This window comes from Scyliorhinus torazame, chromosome 24, assembly GCF_047496885.1.
Source record: "Scyliorhinus torazame isolate Kashiwa2021f chromosome 24, sScyTor2.1, whole genome shotgun sequence".
NCBI classification, from domain to species: Eukaryota; Metazoa; Chordata; class Chondrichthyes; order Carcharhiniformes; family Scyliorhinidae; genus Scyliorhinus; species Scyliorhinus torazame.
In genome coordinates this window covers 20,845,858-20,865,617 of record NC_092730.1, presented here as the reverse complement: position 1 = coordinate 20,865,617, position 19,760 = coordinate 20,845,858, and the positions used below count along the sequence as shown (strand labels likewise).

The window sequence follows — 19,760 nt, the reverse complement described above, 5'->3', positions numbered from 1 at the left end:
ACTCACACTCTCTGTCTCTCTCACACTCTCTGTCTCCCTCTCACACTCTCTGTCTCTCTCACACTCTGTCTCTCTCTCACACTCTCTCTCTCTCTCTCACTCTCTCTGTCTCTCTGTCTCCCTCTCATACTCTCTCTGTCTCTCTCGCACACTCTCTGTCTCCCTCCCATACTCACCCTCACTCTCTCTGTCTCTCGCACACTCTATCTCTCTCTCACACTCTCTGTCTCTCTCACACTCTCTGTCTCTCTCACACTCTGTTTCTCTCACACTCTGTCTCTCTCTCACTCTCTGTCTCTCTCACACTCTCTCTCTCACACACTCTCTGTCTCTCTCACACTTTCTGTCTCTCTCTCACACTCTCTGTCTCTCTCACACTCTCTGTCTCTCTCACACTCTCTCTCTCTCTCCTCACTCTCTCTCTCTCTCACATTCTCTGTCTCCCTCTCATACTCTCTCTGTCTCTCTCTCACACTCTCTGTCTCCCTCCCATACTCTCTCTCACTCTCTCTGTCTCTCTCACACTCTCTCTCTCTCTCACACTCTCTGTCTCTCTCACACTCTCTGTCTCTCTCACACTCTCTGTCTCTCTCACACTCTGTCTCTCTCTCACACTCTCTGTCTCTCTCTCACACTCTCTGTCTCCCTCTCACTCTCTCTGTCTCCCTCTCATACTCTCTCACGCACTCTCTGTTTCTCTCTCACACACTCTGTCTCTCTCTCACTCTCTCTGTCTCCCTCTCACACACTCTCATGGACTCTCTGTCTCTCTCACACTCTCTGTCTCTCTCACACTGTCTCTCTCTCACACTCTCTGTCCCTCTCTCACACTCTCTGTCTCTCTCACACTCTGGCTCTCTCTCTCACACTCTCTGTCTCTCTCGCTCATTCTCTCTGTCTCCCTCTCATACTCTCTCATACAGAGCTATACTCTGTATCTAACCCCGTGCTGTACCTGTCCTGGGAGGGTTTGATGGGGACAGTGTAGAGGGAGCTTTAGTCTGTATCTAACCTCGTGCTGTACCTGTCCTGGGAGTGTTTGATGAGGGACAGTGTAGAGGGAGCTTTACTCTGTATCTAACCTCAAGCTGTACCAGTCCTGGGAGTGTTTGATGGGGACAGTGTAGCGGGAGCTTTACTCTGTATCTAACCTTGTGCTGTACCTGTCCTGGGAGTGTTTGATGGGGACAGTGTAGAGGGAGCTTTACTCTGTATCTAACCCCGTGCTGTACCTGTCCAGGGAGTGTTTGATGGGGACAGTGTAGAGGGAGCTTTACTCTGTATCTAACCCCGTGCTGTACCTGTCCTGGGAGGTGTTTGATGGGGACAGTGTAGAGGGAGCTTTACTCTGTATCTAACCCCGTGCTGTACCTGTCCTGGGAGTGTTTGATGGGGACAGCGTAGAGGGAGCTTTACTCCGTATCTAAGCCCGTGCTGTCCCTGTCCTGGAGTGTTTGATGGGGACAGCGTAGAGGGAGCTTTACTCTGTATCTAACCCCGTGCTGTACCTGTCCTGGGAGTGTTTGATGGGGACAGTGTAGAGGGAGCTTTACTCTGTGTCTAACCCCATGCTGCAGCTGTCCTGGGAGTGTTTGATGGGGACAGTGTAGAGGGAGCTTTACTCTGTATCTAACCCCGTGCTGTACCTGTCCTGGGAGTGTTTGATGGGGACAGTGTAGAGGGAGCTTTACTCTGTATCTACCCCCGTGCTGTACTGTCCTGGGAGTGTTTGATGGGGACAGTGTAGAGGGAGCTTTACTCTGTACCTAACCCCGTGCTGTACCTGTCCTGGGAGTGTTTGACTGGGACAGTGTAGAGGGAGCATTACGCTGTATCTAACTCCGTGCTGTACCTGTCCTGGGAGTGTTTGATGGGGACAGTGTAGAGGGAGCTTTACTCTGTATCTAACCCCGTGCTGTACCTGTCCTGGGAGTGTTTGATGGGGACAGTGTAGAGGGAGCTTTACTCTGTATCTACCCCCGTGCTGTACCTGTCCTGGGAGTGTTTGATGGGGACAGTGTAGAGGGAGCTTTACTCTGTACCTAACCCCGTGCTGTACCTGTCCTGGGAGTGTTTGATGGGGACAGTGTAGAGGGAGCTTTACTCTGTATCTAACCCTGTGCTGTACCTGTCCTGGGAGTGTTTGATGGGGACAGTGTAGTGGGAGCTTTACTCTGTATCTAACCCTGTGCCGTACCTGTCCTGGGAGTGTTTGATGGGGACAGTGTAGAGGGAGCTTTACTCTGTATCTAACCCCGTGCTGTACCTGTCCTGGGAGTGTTTGATGGGGACAGTGTAGAGGGAGCTTTACTCTGTATCTACCCCCGTGCTATACCTGATCTTTAACTCGGGTCACTGCTCCCTGTTTTTTCCAGTTGAACTTGCTGGGTATGGACAGATTAGCCAGCCGTCCGCTCTCCTCTGACCAGTGGACCTCCTGCGGCCACGTGCCATTGTTGTTTTTCATTATTGGGTTGAGGTAGAAGTTAGCAAATTCTTCATCTGTGAAAAGAGATGCAGTTTCAGCAACTCCTCGCTCGGTTCCACATCGCGTCGCCCCCAGGAACCGGTCCCCCCCCCCCCCCACCCCACCCCCCACCCCCCCCTCCCCCCCCCCCCCCCACCCCCCCACCCCCACCCCCCCCCCCCCCCCCCCCCCATCCCCCCTTGGCTGGAGTGATGCATTGTGGGGAGAGCTTAGTCAACACGGAGAGCGAGGGTGGAAGCTGGGATTGTTTTCCTGGGAGCCAAGAAGGTTACGCGGGTGGGGTAATGGGGGTGGGGGGTCAGGGGTCAGTGTAGAGTTGATGGGCTGAATGGCTTCCTTCTCTGATACTGTGTGCAGCTGTCACCAAGCTCAGGGCGTCAATGATAACGTGCGCTAGGGTGGAGCTGTTGTTTACTAGGCGTTGCAAGTTGGCGCGGCTCTCTGCCATCTCCCCGTGTCACCCACACCCCTCCCCCCCAGTCGCCCCCCGTCATCAGCGTGGATCTGGATTTGGCTTAACCATCTGGTTCAGTAATATAATAGGGGGTCAGTGCTAAGGGAGTGCCACACTGTCAGAGGGTCAGTACTGAGGGAGCGCTGCACTGTCAGAGGGTCAGTACTGAGGGAGTGCTGCACTGTCAGAGGGTCAGTACTGAGGGAGTGCTGCACTGTCAGAGGGTCAGTATTGAGGGAGTGCTGCACTGTCAGAGGGTCAGTACTGAGGGAGTGCTGCACTGTCAGAGGGTCAGTACTGAGGGAGTGCTGCACTCTCAGAGGGTCAGTACTGAGGGAGTGCTGCACTGTCAGAGGGTCAGTACTGAGGGAATGCTGCACTGTCAGAGGGTCAGTACTGAGGGAGTGCCGCACTGTCAGAGGGTCAGTACTGAGGGAGCGCTGCACTGTCAGAGGGTCAGTACTGAGGGAGTGCTGCACTGTCCAAGGGTCAGTACTGAGGAAGTGCTGCACTGTCAGAGGGTCAGTACTGAGGGAGTGCTGCACTGTCAGAGGGTCAGTACTGAGGGAGTGCCACACCGTCAGAGGGTCAGCACTGAGGGAGTGCCGCACTGTCAGAGGGTCAGCACTGAGGGAGTGCCGCACTGTCAGAGGGTCAGTACTGAGGGAGTGCAGCACTGTCAGAGGGTCAGCACTGAGGGAGTGCCACACTGTCAGAGGGTCAGCAGTGAGGGAGTGCCGCACTGTCAGAGGGTCAGCACTGAGGGAGTGCCGCACTGTCAGAGGGTCAGTACTGAGGGAGTGCCGCACTGTCAGAGGGTCAGTACTGAGGGAGTGCTGCACTGTCAGAGAGTCAGTACTGAGGGAGTGCCGCACTGTCAGAGGGTCAGTACTGAGGGAGTGCCGCACTGTCAGAGGGTCAGTACTGAGGGAGTGCTGCACTGTCAGAGGGTCAGTACTGAGGGAGTGCCGCACTGTCAGAGGGTCAGTACTGAGTGAGCGCTGCACTGTCAGAGGGTCAGTACTGAGGGAGTGCTGCACTGTCAGAGGGTCAGTACTGAGGGAGTGCTGCACTGTCAGAGGGTCAGTACTGAGGGAGTTCTGCACTGCCAGAGGGTCAGTACTGAGGGAGTGCCGCACTGTCAGAGAGTCAGTACTGAGGGAGTGCTGCACTGTCAGAGGGTCAGTACTGAGGGAGTGTTGCACTCTCAGAGAGTCAGTACGGAGGGAGTGCTGCACTGTCAGAGGGTCAGTACTGAGGGAGTTCTGCACTGCCAGAGGGTCAGTACTGAGGGAGTGTTGCACTCTCAGAGAGTCAGTACGGAGGGAGTGCTGCACTGTCAGAGGGTCAGTACTGAGGGAGTGCCGCACTGTCAGAGGGTCAGTACTGAGTGAGCGCTGCACTGTCAGAGGGTCAGTACTGAGGGAGTGCCGCACTGTCAGAGGGTCAGTACTGAGTGAGCGTTGCACTGTCAGAGGGTCAGTACTGAGGGAGTGCTGCACTGTCAGAGGGTCAGTACTGAGGGAGTTCTGCACTGTCAGAGGGTCAGTACTGAGGGAGTGCTGCACTGTCAGAGGGTCAGTACTGAGGGAGTGCTGCACTGTCAGAGGGTCAGTACTGAGGGAGTTCTGCACTGTCAGAGGGTCAGTACTGAGGGAGTGCTGCACTGTCAGAGGGTCAGTACTGAGGGAGTGCTGCACTGTCAGAGGGTCAGTACTGAGGGAGTGCTGCACTGTCAGGGGGTCAGTACTGAGGGAGTTCTGCACTGTCAGAGGGTCAGTACTGAGGGAGTGCTGCACTGTCAGAGGGTCAGTACTGAGGGAGTGCTGCACTGTCAGAGGGTCAGTACTGAGGGAGCGCCGCACTGTCAGAGGGTCAGTACTGAGGGAGTGCCGCACTGTCAGAGGGTCAGTACTGAGGGAGTGCCGCACTGTCAGAGGGTCAGTACTGAGCGAGTGCTGCACTGTCAGAGGGTCAGTACTGAGGGAGTGCTGCATTGTCAGAGAGTCAGTACTGAGGGAGTGCCGCACTGTCAGAGGGTCAGTACTGAGGGAGTGCTGCACTGTCTGAGGGTCAGTACTGAGGGAGTGCTGCACTGTCAGAGGGTCAGTACTGAGGGAGTGCTGCACTGTCTGAGGGTCAGTACTGAGAGAGTGCCGCACTGTCAGAGGGTCAGTACTGAGGGAGTGCGGCACTGTCAGAGGGTCAGTACTGAGGGAGTGCTGCACTGTCAGAGAGTCAGGACTGAGGGAGTGCGGCACTGTCAGAGGGTCAGTACTGAGGGAGTGCTGCACTGTCAGAGGGTCAGTTGTGAGGGAGTGCTGCACTGTCGGAATGTCAGTACTGAGGGAGTGCCGCACTGTCAGATGGTCAGTACTGAGGGAGTGCCGCACTGTCAGAGGGTCAGTACTGAGGGAGTGCTGCACTGTCAGAGGGTCAGTACTGAGGGAGTGCCGCACTGTCAGAGGGTCAGTACTGAGGGAGCGCTGCACTGTCAGAGGGTCAGTACTGAGGGAGCGCCGCACTGTCAGAGGGTCAGTACTGAGGGAGTGCTGCACTGTCAGAGGGTCAGTACTGAGGGAGTGCTGCACTGTCAGAGGGTCAGTACTGAGGGAGTGCTGCACTGTCAGAGGGTCAGTACTGAGGGAGTGCTGCACTGTCAGAGGGTCAGTACTGAGGGAGTGCTGCACTGTCAGAGGGTCAGTACTGAGGGAGTGCCGCACTGTTGGATGTACTGTCTTTTGGATGTTTCGGCACCTTCCTCACAGTTGGATGCAAATGCTCCAAATTGGCTGGATTTTTTTCTGGGTGATATGTATATTTTAATATAAATTTAGAGTACCCAATTCATTTTTTCCCAATTAAGGGGCAATTTAGCGCGGCCAATCCACCTATCCTGCACATCTTTGGGTTGTGGGGGCGAAACCCACGCAGACACGGGGAGAATGTGCAAACCCCACACGGACAGTGACCCAGAGCCGGGATCGAACCCGGGACCACGGCGCCGTGAGGCAGCAGGGCTGACCCACTGTGCTGGGTGACATACAAACGCAAGTCTTCCTCAGACCGAACCGGGAGTGGGATTTGATCCTGTGGTGCGCTGCGCTCCGTGACGTCCACACTGCGCGCTCCGTATTGTCCTCCCCCGACAGGGGAGGACTTAGACTGAGGGACAGATCCACGGGTGCGGGACAATCCCATGACCCTTCCTTCAGGGGGATAGAATTCCGTCCGTGCTGGACACGGACCCCCCCCCCCCCCCCACCCCATTGCCAGTCGCTCGTTTACCTGACAAGTCGCTGAACTTGGTGACCCCGTAGACGGCCGTGCCTCTGTCCTGCTCCTGGATCCGCTTGGCTTGCTTGAGGTTTTCCACAAAGATCTGGAACCTCTTCTCCTCTTTAACCGGGAGAGATGGAAGAGAAAAACGTGTCAGCGTCGGACGGACCGGTTTAATTTGCCGTTCGGCCAGCTCCCGACCGGCGGCGTCGGGACGCAATTGTTAACCTCCTTCGCCCTCCCATCCTCCCCCCTCCCTACCCCACCGTGAATTCAGTAACCTCCATGCCTGTTGCATGAGGTATCGGAGCCGGGAGTGAGCTATTCAGCCCCCTCGATCGCGCTCTGCCATTCGACATGATCGTGGCTGACGTCACCCCAGCCTCGTCGCCACCTCCCTGTCCCCTCCCCATAATCCGTCACCCGCCTCTGAGTAAAAACCTATCCATCCCCTCCTTAACTTTGTTGAGTGTTCCTGTGAGGTACCCTCAATAATGACGCTTAGAGTGTGAACGGTAAAGAAGGCTTTATTAGACTAAAAACTATGTTCGAGCTGAGACGTGTGCTGACTGCTACACAGCCCACAAGGCAGCCCCTTATATACGGCTCACAGATGGGGGGAGCCAGAGGCGGAGTCCCCAGGGTTCCAAGCCCGGTCTTAAAGGGGACATCACCTTACATGATGACAAGGCAGTAACCGTTCATCACGTCCTGCGTCCACCAAACTCTGAGGTTGGGAATTCAACAGATTAACGAGCCTTTGAGAGGAGTAACTCCTCCTCATCTATGTTTTAAATCTGCCACCCCTTCTCCTCAAACTGCGACCTCTCGTTCTAGAATTCCCCACAAGAGGGAGCATCTGCTCCACTTTATCCACTCCTTTTATCATCTTATCCCCCTCAATTAGCTCTCCCCTCGTTCTTCTAAACTAGGCCCAAACCCCTCAATCTCTCCTCATACGACAAACCCCTTCACCTCTGGAATCAACCTCGTGAACCTCCTCTAAACTGCCTCCGATCCCACTACACTGGGCAGCACCAAGTGGCTAACACTGTGGCTTCACGGCGCCAGGGTCCCGGGTTCGATTCCCCGCTGGGTCGCTGTCTGTGCGGAGTCTGCACGTTCTCCCCCCGTGTGTGCGTGGGTTTCCTCCAGGTGCTCCGGTTTCCTCCCACAGTACAAAGACGGGCAGGTTGGGTGGATTGGCCGTGATAAATTGCCCTTAATGTCCAAAAAAGGTTAGGAGGGGTTATTGGGTTACGGGGATAGGGTAGAAGTGAGGGCTTAAGTGGGTCGGTGCAGACTCGATGGGCCGAATGGCCTCCTTCTGCACTGTATGTTCTACGTACATCTCTCCTCAAATAAGGGGACCAAACTGTGCACAATACTCCAGGTGCAGTCTCACCAATGCCTTGTACAGTTGCGACAACACTTCACTACCTTTATACTCGAGTCCTTTAGCTCTAAAGGCCAAAATTCCACTTGCTTTCCTTATTACCTGCTGTACCTGCAGGCTAGTTTTCTGCGAATCATGGACGAGGACACCCGGATCCCTCTGCACCCGAGCACTCTGAGGTTTCTCTCCATTGAGATGACAAGTCGCCTTTCCATTTCTCCGACCAAAAATGGAGGACCTCAGACTTGTCCGCGTTAAACTCCACCTGCCACGCCTTGGCCCCACTCTCCTGACCTATCCATATCCGCCTGCAAGGTTCTGATTCCCTCACCCGCAAACTTGCCGCCCCACATATTTTAGCGTCATCTGCCGATTTGGCTTCTGCAAATGGCCTTGTGGTGTCGCAGAGGAGCCAGGTGGTTTGACCTCTGCACCCCCCCCCCTACCTCGTACTCCACGGGTCCCACGGGGAGGCCGATTCAGGTTTCCCCGTGGGCCTTCGCTGGGTGGCGGTGTGGGGGGGGGGGGGTTATGACGCGGGTCACGGATGGAGGTCACGCTGCGCCCTCCCCACACTCTCTGAGGGAATACCGAGAGTTTCCTCGGGTCACCTACGGCGACTAAATGTGTTCCTGGAGGCTTCATTACATGACTCCCCCCCCCCTCCAACCACTCCAGCCTCTGGTTGGCCTACACGTCCAGCCTTGTGACCTACGGCCCTCCTGTGCCAATCAGAAAGCCACGAGACTCGTTACCCAATTGGATGATGCTCGATAGGCAGCCAGTCAGCTTTATTTTCCCATTTTCAATATTTTTATAGCTCGTGACTAGAAAAATTCAAATAAAATGAGACAGCACCCACCCCACCCCCAATATGTGTTTTTACGCCCCAATGATTTTTCTCCTCCAGTGTCACGGACATCAGTGTCCTGGGAGTTTGCTGCAGGATCCGGACCTGAGGTACCCGCTACCCTCGGCGATGTGGGGACCCTAGCAACCAGGGACCGGGGGCAGCAATGCCAAGATGAGCGAGGCCGAATGGTGTCCTCTGGCGCGCACTCCAACTCTCCCCGGCAGGGGTCACGAATGCGGGGGAGGGGGGGGGATATTTGAAGTTCCCTTAACCAGGCTCAGTGAGGCCTACGAGGGCTGCGCTGTCCCTGACTGCCTGGGATCAGTTCGCCCAGGCTCAGTGAGGCCTACGCTGTCGCTGACTGCCTGGGATCAGTTCGTCCAGGCTCAGTGAGGCCTACGAGGGCTGCTCTGTCCCTGACTTCCTGGGATCAGTTCGCCCAGGCTCAGTGAGGCCTACAAGGGCTGCGCTGTCCCTGACTGCCTGGGATCAGTTCGCAAAGGCTTAGTGAGGCCTACAAGGGCTGCACTGTCCATGACTGCCTGGGATCGGTTCGCCCAGGCTCAGTGAGGCCTACGAGGGCTGCACTGTCCCTGACTGCCTGGGATCAGTTCGCCCAGGCTCTGTGAGGCCTACAAGGCCTGTGCAGTACCTGACTGCCTGGGATCAGTTCGCCCAGGCTCTGTGAGGCCTACAAGGCCTGCGCTGTCCCTGACTGCCTGGGATCGGTTCGCCCAGGCTCAGTGAGGCCTACAAGGGCTGCGCTGTCCCTGACTGCCTGGGATCAGTTCGCCCAGGCTCAGTGAGGCCTACGCTGTCCCTGACTGCCTGGGATCAGTTCGCCCAGGCTCAGTGAGGCCTACGAGGGCTGCTCTGTCCCTGACTGCCTGGGATCAGTTCGCCCAGGCTCTGTGAGGCCTACAAGGGCTGCGCTGTCCCTGACTGCATGGGATCAGTTTGCCCAGACTCAGTGAGGCCTACAAGGGCTGCGCTGTCCCTGACTGCCTGGGATCAGTTCGCCCAGACTCAGTGAGGCCTACGAGGGTTGTGCTTTCCCTGACTTCCTGGGATGAGTTCGCTCAGAGGACGGCAGGAGTCAAACTCCCTGGGCAATGGGGAGGGGTGACCGAATTGCGTGGACGCATCTCTTACCTTCCTGCCCGTCGTATTCCTTCTCATATTTCACTTTGAAATCCTTGAACTGGGACCGCAGCTACGATTGGGGGAAATGGAATAGAATCCAGTCAGTTCCCAGTCGGAGAAACCCCCCCCCCCAAATCCCTCATTCGGAAGCGACCCGAAAGCTCCTGTCAAACCGCCTAAGGCTATTTTCCGTCATCCTGTCGATGGGTGTTTATTATTCAGAGGGTTCAAACTGCCTGTTGGATGCTGGGGTACATGACGGCAGAGGGTTAGGATTGACAAGGGTCAGGCTGGCGTGGACTGGGCTGGGCCGAATGGCCTCGTTCTGTTCTGTGTCTATCCCGAATGCTTGTTCAAAGCATTAAACGGCGATGGAATCGAATTTGTGTTGCGCCTTTCACGGTTCCACACGGCGCCTTACGGCCGGCAAAGTTACACCCTCCGAGGTTCCACTGCGGTTGCAATGTAGGAAACCCGGTGGCCGATTTAAGCACAGCAGGATCCCACAAACCAGCGATCTGACCGTGACACAGATCAATTGTTGGTTGAGGGATAGATATTGGCCCCAGGACATCGGAGAGATTTCCACCCCCCCCCTCCCCCGCCCCACCTCGAACGCACCCCACGGCCACCGATCCCACCCTCAGTGCCGCATTGGGATGGTCAGCCTGGATTTGAGTTGGGCGGGGCGGGCGCATGAATCCATGACCTTCTGGCTCAGGGCTGAGCAAGGGCGACCCAGTGAAAGCCACATCCCCAAGGTTCGCGAGGAAAAAGGGCGGGAAGAGCTGAATGGCATTCCCCTGCCCACTAGGCCGAAGCCTCCCTTTCCTAACAAACCCTGACCTTCACACCGGGTGAGAATTTAGCTTCCATCCACCTTGTCACGCCCTGAAAGAATTCTGTGAATTTCAACGCGATCGCCTCACGTTCTTCGAGACCCGAGAGAACACAAAGCCCCATCTCCGCAACCGCTCTTCACGAATCAATACCGCCGTCTCAAGCGATTAGCCTGGTGAACCTCCGATGCGCTCCCACTTTGGCAAGTATATCCTTCCTTCGGTTAGGAGACCAAAGCTGTGAGGTCACACGGGATCAGAGGTGAGCTGGCAAGATGGATACCGAACCGGCTCGGTCATTAGGAGACAGAGGGTAGCGGTGGAAGGCTGTTTTTTGGCCTGCTGCCTGCTGTCCCTTTAAGGACAGCCCGCTTAGGCCTAACTTAGGCCTGGATCCTCTGGCTTTGCAAGGCAGGGGTATCGGGGGCTCAAACTCACCCGCAGGCCTCTCGATTAGGCCCCGTAATTTTCGCAAGGAAAAGGCTCGAGGCCTGCAGGCCGTCAAATCGGTTTTCCTGGCCCCTCGGGACAGATGGCGTCTAATGCGGAACGGGCTCACGGACATTACAGCACGCGGGGCGGCCAGTCGACCCCGTCGAGCCCGTGCCGGCCCTCCCGCGGACTCGAGGCCTGTCTTGGGGCCCTTTCCCGAAATTCCCGCCGCGAACACTTACTTCAGCTTCATCCTGGAAGTCGATGTCAAACTTGCGAACGATGGCCGACTGCACGAGGCTGCAGGAGAGGGCAAGGAGGACTAGGGCGAGGCGGAACATTGTGTGAGGGGGTGAGAGCTCCACACGAAGGCAGCGTGAGAGGAAAACCTGGCGGGGGGAACAGGCAACAGAAAATACCTTTATTAACTCAGAGACCTTCGAGCCTGCTCTGTGCTTCATCATGATCACGGCTGATCCTCAGGTTCAATACCCTGATTCCACCTTCCCTCCCAGTGTGAAGTTGTACGAATTAAGTGATGGCATGATGGGAAAATTGGTCAACTTACTTGGCACAATGTAAGAAAAGCTGACCAAGCTATTCCAATATGCCAGCCCCCTGTAAATTCTGATAAGCTTAACTCCTCATGACCCAGGGCTGTCTGAGTCAGGCAAGATAAGGCCAGGGATGAGGGGGTCTCCGACCTTTTAATGTTCTATCAAAGCACAAGATAAGGGTATGAGTGATGAGACAAAGAGGGCAGCAGGTTGTGCCATGCTTTATGACGCTGCTTATGTTTCGAGTGCTGATCGAATTCCTGAGTAAGCTCTCGTCACGCAATACTGATGACGATAATGCATTAGTACTGAACTGATTCTTTGCGTCAGCACGGACTTGAGGAGGAATTAGCAGTTTGTCACAACTGCTCTCTAAACTCGAGTTGCAGCCAATACTGCATGCAGTCTTTTCGTAAATAAAGACTAGTTATTTTGTCGGAACGAACTTTGTTGAGTCTTTCTGCCACAGTCAAGAAGCAGGAAAAATATTGACATCTACGCCCATATCCCTCGATCCCTTTCACCCCCAAGAGCTGTATCTAATTCCTTCCTCCAACGTTTAGGCCTCAACTACTTTCTGTGGTAGCGAATTCCACAGAGTCACCGCTCTCTCTGGGTGAAGACATTTCTCCTCACCTCAGTCCTAAAAGGTTTACCCCCTGACCCTCAAACTATGACCCCTAGTTCTGGGCTCCCCCCCACCATCGGGGACATTCTTTCTGAATCTACCCTGTCCAATCCTGTTAGAATTTTGTAAGTTTCTATGAGATCCCCTCTAAACGCCGATGAATATAATCCTAACTGACTCAATCTCTCCTCATATGACAGTCCCGCCCTCCCAGGAATCAGCCTGGTAAACCTTCGCCTCACTCCCTCCACAGCAAGAACATCCTTCCTCAGATAAGGACACCAAAACAGCTCACAGTACTCCAGGTGCGGCCTCACCAATGCCCAATACAATTACAGTGAAACATCTCTGTTCCTAGACTCAAATCCCCTCGCTACGAAGGCCAACATACCGTTTGCCTTCTTTACTGCCTGCTGTACTCGCGCTCTCACTTTCAGCGACTGATACACGAGGACACCAAGGTCTCGCTGCGTACCCACCTCTCTCAATTTACCCCCATTCAAATAATAATCTGCCTTCCTATTTTTGCTACCGAAGCGGATAACCTCACATTTATCCACATTATACTGCATCTGCCGTGCATTTGCCCACTCACTCAGCCTGTCCAAATCCCATTGAAGCATCTCTGTATCCTCCTCACAGTTCACCCTCCCATCCAACTTTGCATCATCTGCAAATTTGGAGGTAATACATTTAGTTCCCTCGTCCAAATCATTAATATATAATTTTTTTGTTATAAATTTAGAATACCCAATTCATTTTTTCCAATTAGGGGGCAATTTAGCACGGCCAATCCACCTACCCTGCACATCTTTGGGTTGTGGGGGGGCGAAACCCATGCAGACACGGGGAGAACGTGCAAACTCCACACGGACAGTGACCCAGAGCCGGGATCGAACCCGGGACCTCAGCGCCATGAGGCAGCAGTGCTAACCACTGCGCCACCGTGCTGCCCTATCATTAATATATAATGTGAACAGTTGGGGTCCTCACACAGATTCCTGTGGTACCCCACTAGCCACTGCCTGACAATCGGAAAAAGACCCATTTATTCCAACGTTTTGCTTCCTGTCTGCGAACCAGCTATCTGTCCATCTCGAGACACTACCCACAATCCCACACGCTTTAACTTTACATTTAAATCTGCTGTGTGAGACCTTGTCGAAAGACGTCAGAAAGACTCAATAAACCACATCCACCGGTTCTCCCTGGTCAACTCTACTGGTTTCATCGTCAAAGAATTCCAGTAGATTTGTCAAGCATGATTTCCCTTTTGAAAATCCATGCTGACTTTGTACCGGAGGAGGTAGTGGAAGCAGGGACGATAGGGACATTTAAGGGGCATCTTGACAAATATATGAATAGGATGGGAATAGAAGGATACGGACCCAGGAAGTGTAGAAGATTGTAGTTTAGTCGGGCAGCATGGTCGGCACGGGCTTGGAGGGCCGAAGGGCCTGTTCCTGTGCTGTACATTTCTTTGTTCTTTGTTGTTCTTTGATTACACCCCTGCTTTCCAAATGTATGAAATCCTTAATAATGGACTCTAGCAACTTCCCTACTACTAATGTTAGGCTCACTGGTCTTCCCCGTTTTCTCTCTACCTCCCTTTGTGAATAGCGGGTTACATTCGCCACCTTCCAATCTGTAGGAACCATTCCAGAGTCCAAATAATTTTGGAAAATGACCACCACTGGATCAACTATTTCGAGGGCCATTTTCTTACTCTGGGATGAAGATTATCCGGCCCTGGAGATTTATCCGTCTTTAATCCCATTAATAATAATAATAATAATAATAATCTTTATTATTGTCAAAGTAGGCTTACATTAACAGCCTCGCGTAACAGCCTCCCCGAACAGGCGGCGGAATGTGGCGACTAGGGGCTTTTCACAGTAACTTCATTGAAGCCTACTTGTGACAATAAGCCATTTTCATTTTGATTTTTCATTTCCATCAACACCGCAATGAAGTTACTGTGAAAATCTCCTCGTCGCCACATTCCGCCGCCTGTTCGGGTACACCGAGGGAGAATTCAGAACGTCCAATTCACCCAACAAGCACGTCTTTCGGGACTTGTGGGAGGAAACCGGAGCGCCCGGAGGAAACCCACGCAGACACGGGGGGGGGGGGGGGGGGGAGTAAGTGCGGACTCCGCACAGACAGGGACCCAAGCCCGGGAATCGAACCCGGGACCCTGACGCTGTGAAGCAACAGTGCTAACCACTGTGCTCCCGTGCAAAAGTCACACGTTATGGAAATACATCAATCGCGCACTCCTCGCCGGGGGTTGTGTTCGAAAGGGGCAAGGGTTGGGCCTTCAACTACTGTTGTAGCTCCATGCTCTGTTAACACTGGGAGTACGGGAGGACTGAATTTACCCTTGAGGGCCGCATTAATTTAAGAATTGTGTTCCTTAAAGTACGAAAGAGACTCAAACAATTCGCCCTTGAAAGGATAAAAATGACCGATCGTAAACACCTTTTAAAAAAAGGAAATCTGATTCATTTTCATTGGTGGCCACTGGGTCAGGGGTCACAGGCTCAAACACAAAAGACAATTTTAATTCCCCCAAATCTTTTTCTCTGCTGATACTAATTTCTTTTGGTGTCTGTGTGAGTGGGTGAGGGTGATAAACCTGAAACTGGCTGTCCGTCAAACTCACACACACACCCGCAATCCCAGACAGTCCCTCACACTCACCCACACTGTCAGATAATGCAGCACTCCCTCGGTACTGACCCTCTGACAGTGCAGCACTCCCTCGGTACTGACCCTCTGACAGTGCGGCGCTCCCTCAGTACTGACCCTCTGACAGTGCAGCACTCCCTCAGTACTGACCCTCTGACAGTGCAGCACTCCCTCAGTACTGACCTTCTGACAGTGCAGCACTAGCTCAGTACTGACCCTCCAACAGTGCGGCGCTCCCTCAGTACTGACCCTCTGACAATGCAGCACTCCCTCAGTACTGACCCTCCGACAGTGCGGCGCTCCCTCAGTACTGACCCTCTGACAGTTCGGCACTCCCTCAGTACTGACCCTTTGACAGTGCAGCACTCCCTCAGTGCTGACCCTCTGACAGTGCAGCACTCCCTCAGTACTGACCCTCTGACAGTGCGACACTCCCTCAGTACTGACCCTCTGACAGTGCAGCACTCCCTCAGTACTGACCCTCTGACAGTGCGGCACTCCCTCAGTACTGACCCTCTGACAGTGCGGCACTCCCTCAGTACTGACCCTCTGACAGTGCAGCACTCCCTCAGTACTGACCCTCTGGCAGTGCAGCGCTCCCTCAGTACTGATCCTCTGACAGTGCGGCACTCCCTCAGTACTGACCCTCTGACAGTGCGGCACTCCCTCAGTACTGACCCTCTGTCAGTGCGGCATTCGCTCAGTACTGACCCTCTGTCAGTGCGGCACTCCCTCAGTACTGACCCTCTGTCAGTGCGGCATTCCCTCAGTACTGACCCTCTGACAGTGCGGCACTCCCTCAGTACTGACCCTCTGGCAGTGCAGCACTCCCTCAGTACTGACCCTCTGACAGTGCAGCACTCCCTCAGTACTGACGCTCTGACAGTGTAGCACTCCCTCAGTACTGACCCTCTGACAGTGCAGCACTCCCTCAGTACTGACCCTCTGACAGTGCGGCACTCCCTCAGTACTGACCCTCTGACAGTGCGGCATTCCCTCAGTACTGACCCTCTGTCAGTGCGACACTCCCTCAGTACTGACCCTCTGACAGTGCGGCACTCCCTCAGTACTGACCCTCTGACAGTGCAGCACTCCCTCAGTACTGACCCTCTGACAGTGCAGCACTCCCTCAGTACTGACCCTCTGACAGTGCGGCGCTCCCTCAGTACTGACCCTCTGACAGTGCGGCGCTCCCTCAGTACTGACCCTCTGACAGTGCAGCAATCCCTCAGTACTGACCCTCTGACAGTGCGGCACTCCCTCAGTACTGACCCTCTGACAGTGCAGCACTCCCTCAGTACTGACCCTCTGACAGTGCAGCACTCCCTCAGTACTGACCTTCTGACAGTGCAGCACTAGCTCAGTACTGACCCTCCAACAGTGCGGCGCTCCCTCAGTACTGACCCTCTGACAATGCAGCACTCCCTCAGTACTGACCCTCCGACAGTGCGGCGCTCCCTCAGTACTGACCCTCTGACAGTTCGGCACTCCCTCAGTACTGACCCTTTGACAGTGCAGCACTCCCTCAGTGCTGACCCTCTGACAGTGCAGCACTCCCTCAGTACTGACCCTCTGACAGTGCGACACTCCCTCAGTACTGACCCTCTGACAGTGCAGCACTCCCTCAGTACTGACCCTCTGACAGTGCGGCACTCCCTCAGTACTGACCCTCTGACAGTGCGGCACTCCCTCAGTACTGACCCTCTGACAGTGCAGCACTCCCTCAGTACTGACCCTCTGGCAGTGCAGCACTCCCTCAGTACTGACGCTCTGACAGTGTAGCACTCCCTCAGTACTGACCCTCTGACAGTGCAGCACTCCCTCAGTACTGACCCTCTGACAGTGCGGCACTCCCTCAGTACTGACCCTCTGACAGTGCGGCATTCCCTCAGTACTGACCCTCTGACAGTGCGGCGCTCCCTCAGTACTGACCCTCTGACAGTGCAGCAATCACTCAGTACTGACCCTCTGACAGTGCGGCACTCCCTCAGTACTGACCCTCTGACAGTGCAGCACTCCCTCAGTACTGACGCTCTGACAGTGTAGCACTCCCTCAGTACTGACCCTCTGACAGTGCAGCACTCCCTCAGTACTGACCCTCTGACAGTGCGGCACTCCCTCAGTACTGACCCTCTGACAGTGCGGCATTCCCTCAGTACTGACCCTCTGTCAGTGCGACACTCCCTCAGTACTGACCCTCTGACAGTGCGGCACTCCCTCAGTACTGACCCTCTGACAGTGCAGCACTCCCTCAGTACTGACCCTCTGACAGTGCAGCACTCCCTCAGTACTGACCCTCTGACAGTGCGGCGCTCCCTCAGTACTGACCCTCTGACAGTGCGGCGCTCCCTCAGTACTGACCCTCTGACAGTGCAGCAATCCCTCAGTACTGACCCTCTGACAGTGCGGCACTCCCTCAGTACTGACCCTCTGACAGTGCAGCACTCCCTCAGTACTGACCCTCTGACAGTGCAGCGCTCCCTCAGTACTGACCCTCTGACAGTGCAGCACTCCCTCAGTACTGACCCTCTGACAGTGCAGCACTCCCTCAGTACTGACCCTCTGACTGTGCAGCACTCCCTCAGTACTGACCCTCTGACAGTGCAGTACTCCCTCAGTACTGACCCTCTGACAGTGCAGCACTCCCTCAGTACTGACCCTCTGACAGTGCGGCACTCCCTCAGTACTGACCCTCTGACAGTGCAGCACTCCCTCAGTACTGACCTTCTGACAGTGCAGCACTCGCTCAGTACTGACCCTCCAACAGTGCGGCGCTCCCTCAGTACTGACCCTCTGACAATGCAGCACTCCCTCAGTACTGACCCTCCGACAGTGCGGCGCTCCCTCAGTACTGACCCTCTGACAGTTCGGCACTCCCTCAGTACTGACCCTCTGACAGTGCAGCACTCCCTCAGTGCTGACCCTCTGACAGTGCAGCACTCCCTCAGTACTGACCCTCTGACAGTGCGACACTCCCTCAGTACTGACCCTCTGACAGTGCAGCACTCCCTCAGTACTGACCCTCTGACAGTGCGGCACTCCCTCCGTACTGACCCTCTGACAGTGCGGCACTCCCTCAGTACTGACCCTCTGACAGTGCAGCACTCCCTCAGTACTGACCCTCTGGCAGTGCAGCGCTCCCTCAGTACTGACCCTCTGACAGTGCGGCACTCCCTCAGTACTGATCCTCTGACAGTGCGGCACTCCCTCAGTACTGACCCTTTGACAGTGCGGCACTCCCTCAGTACTGACCCTCTGTCAGTGCGGCATTCGCTCAGTACTGACCCTCTTTCAGTGCGGCACTCCCTCAGTACTGACTCTCTGACAGTGCGGCACTCCCTCAGTACTGACCCTCTGACAGTGCAGCACTCCCTCAGTACTGACCCTCTGGCAGTGCAGCGCTCCCTCAGTACTGACCCTCTGACAGTGCGGCACTCCCTCAGTACTGACCCTCTGTCAGTGCGGCACTCCCTCAGTACTGACCCTCTGACAGTGCAGCACTCCCTCAGTACTGACCCTCTGACAGTGCGGCACTCCCTCAGTACTGACGCTCTGACAGTGTAGCACTCCCTCAGTACTGACCCTCTGACAGTGCAGCACTCCCTCAGTACTGACCCTCTGACAGTGCAGCACTCCCTCAGTACTGACCCTCTGTCAGTGCGGCACTCCCTCAGTACTGACCCTCTGACAGTGCGGCACTCCCTCAGTACTGACCCTCTGGCAGTGCAGCACTCCCTCAGTACTGACCCTCTGACAGTGCGGCACTCCCTCAGTACTGACCCTCTGACAGTGCGGCATTCCCTCAGTACTGACCCTCTGTCAGTGCGGCACTCCCTCAGTACTGACGCTCTGACAGTGTAGCACTCCCTCAGTACTGACCCTCTGACAGTGCAGCACTCCCTCAGTACTGACCCTCTGACAGTGCAGCACTCCCTCAGTACTGACCCTCTGTCAGTGCGGCACTCCCTCAGTACTGACCCTCTGACAGTGCGGCACTCCCTCAGTACTGACCCTCTGGCAGTGCAGCACTCCCTCAGTACTGACCCTCTGACAGTGCGGCACTCCCTCAGTACTGACCCTCTGACAGTGCAGCGCTCCCTCAGTACAGAGCCTCCCCCACCTGGTCCACGTCGGTCACTCACCCTCGGAGTCTGTCAGCCCGATGCCGGCAGCTTGAGCAGACGCTGGAACCGATTGGCTCCTTTATACTTTAACGAGGGGGCCTCCTCCGCCAACCGCAGACCCACCCCCTTCAGTCCGGGGGCCAATGGGGAGCTGGGGACGCCGATGGTCAAAAGGGACATTGAACGCGGGAGAAAGAACCGTCAGAGGTCTTTCCGAATTCTTATCTTTCTTTCGACATGAAGAATACCGTTTGCAAACAGCTTCCTCATTTTCTAATCGATAATCTCTCCGCGCCCCATGACAGGAGCATTCTTCGCCCTCGGAAATCCCCACAGACACCGGGCGAGAGGGGTGGCGGTGGTGGTGAAGTTAAACATTAATCCTTTGCCAGTAACTCTCCCTCGGATAAACACAGGGTCATCAAGTGACAAACTAAATATTCACCTCCTAAATAAAGCGGCTGCATTTCCATGGCGCCTTCCACTCCTCAGGCCGTCCCGCAAAATGTCTCAGCCAATCAGCTACTCAGCAGCAAGCAGGGCCGCGGATGTCGCTGTGGCAACATGGCAGCCATTTTGCGACGCAGCCTGATCTCACAGGCCGCAATGTGTGACTGACCCAGAGCCTGTGGAGGGGGAAATATTGTTTGGGTCTCCGGAGAGAATTGATTAGGTCTTTTCCGAAATTCTGGCTGAGGGCGGAATTCTCTAATTCCCCTACTGGAGGGGCGGGGGCGACGGTTTTGGGGGGCTGTGTGTGGGAGGAGGAGGGGAGTGCCGCACTGTCAGAGGGTCAGTACTGAGGGAGTGCCGCACTGTCAGAGGGTCAGCACTGAGGGAATGCTGCACTGTAAGAGGGTCAGTACTGAGGGAGTG

At 55.1% G+C, this 19,760-nt stretch overlaps 1 protein-coding gene across 1 annotated transcript in view; it reads right to left on the bottom strand.

Moving 5' to 3' along the window:
• LOC140400211 (uncharacterized) overlaps positions 1 to 18,952 on the bottom strand; it is a 26,633-nt gene extending 7,681 nt beyond the window's left edge. The window contains exons 1-5 of the mRNA XM_072489679.1: positions 18,903 to 18,952; positions 11,127 to 11,273; positions 9,623 to 9,683; positions 6,231 to 6,341; positions 2,336 to 2,502 (exon numbers count right to left, since the gene is read on the bottom strand). Coding sequence (XP_072345780.1) covers positions 2,336 to 2,502; positions 6,231 to 6,341; positions 9,623 to 9,683; positions 11,127 to 11,225 — 438 coding nt within the window. The 5' untranslated portion in view covers positions 11,226 to 11,273; positions 18,903 to 18,952. The remainder of the gene's footprint in view (positions 1 to 2,335; positions 2,503 to 6,230; positions 6,342 to 9,622; positions 9,684 to 11,126; positions 11,274 to 18,902) is intronic.
• Positions 18,953 to 19,760: the final 808 nt, after the last annotated feature.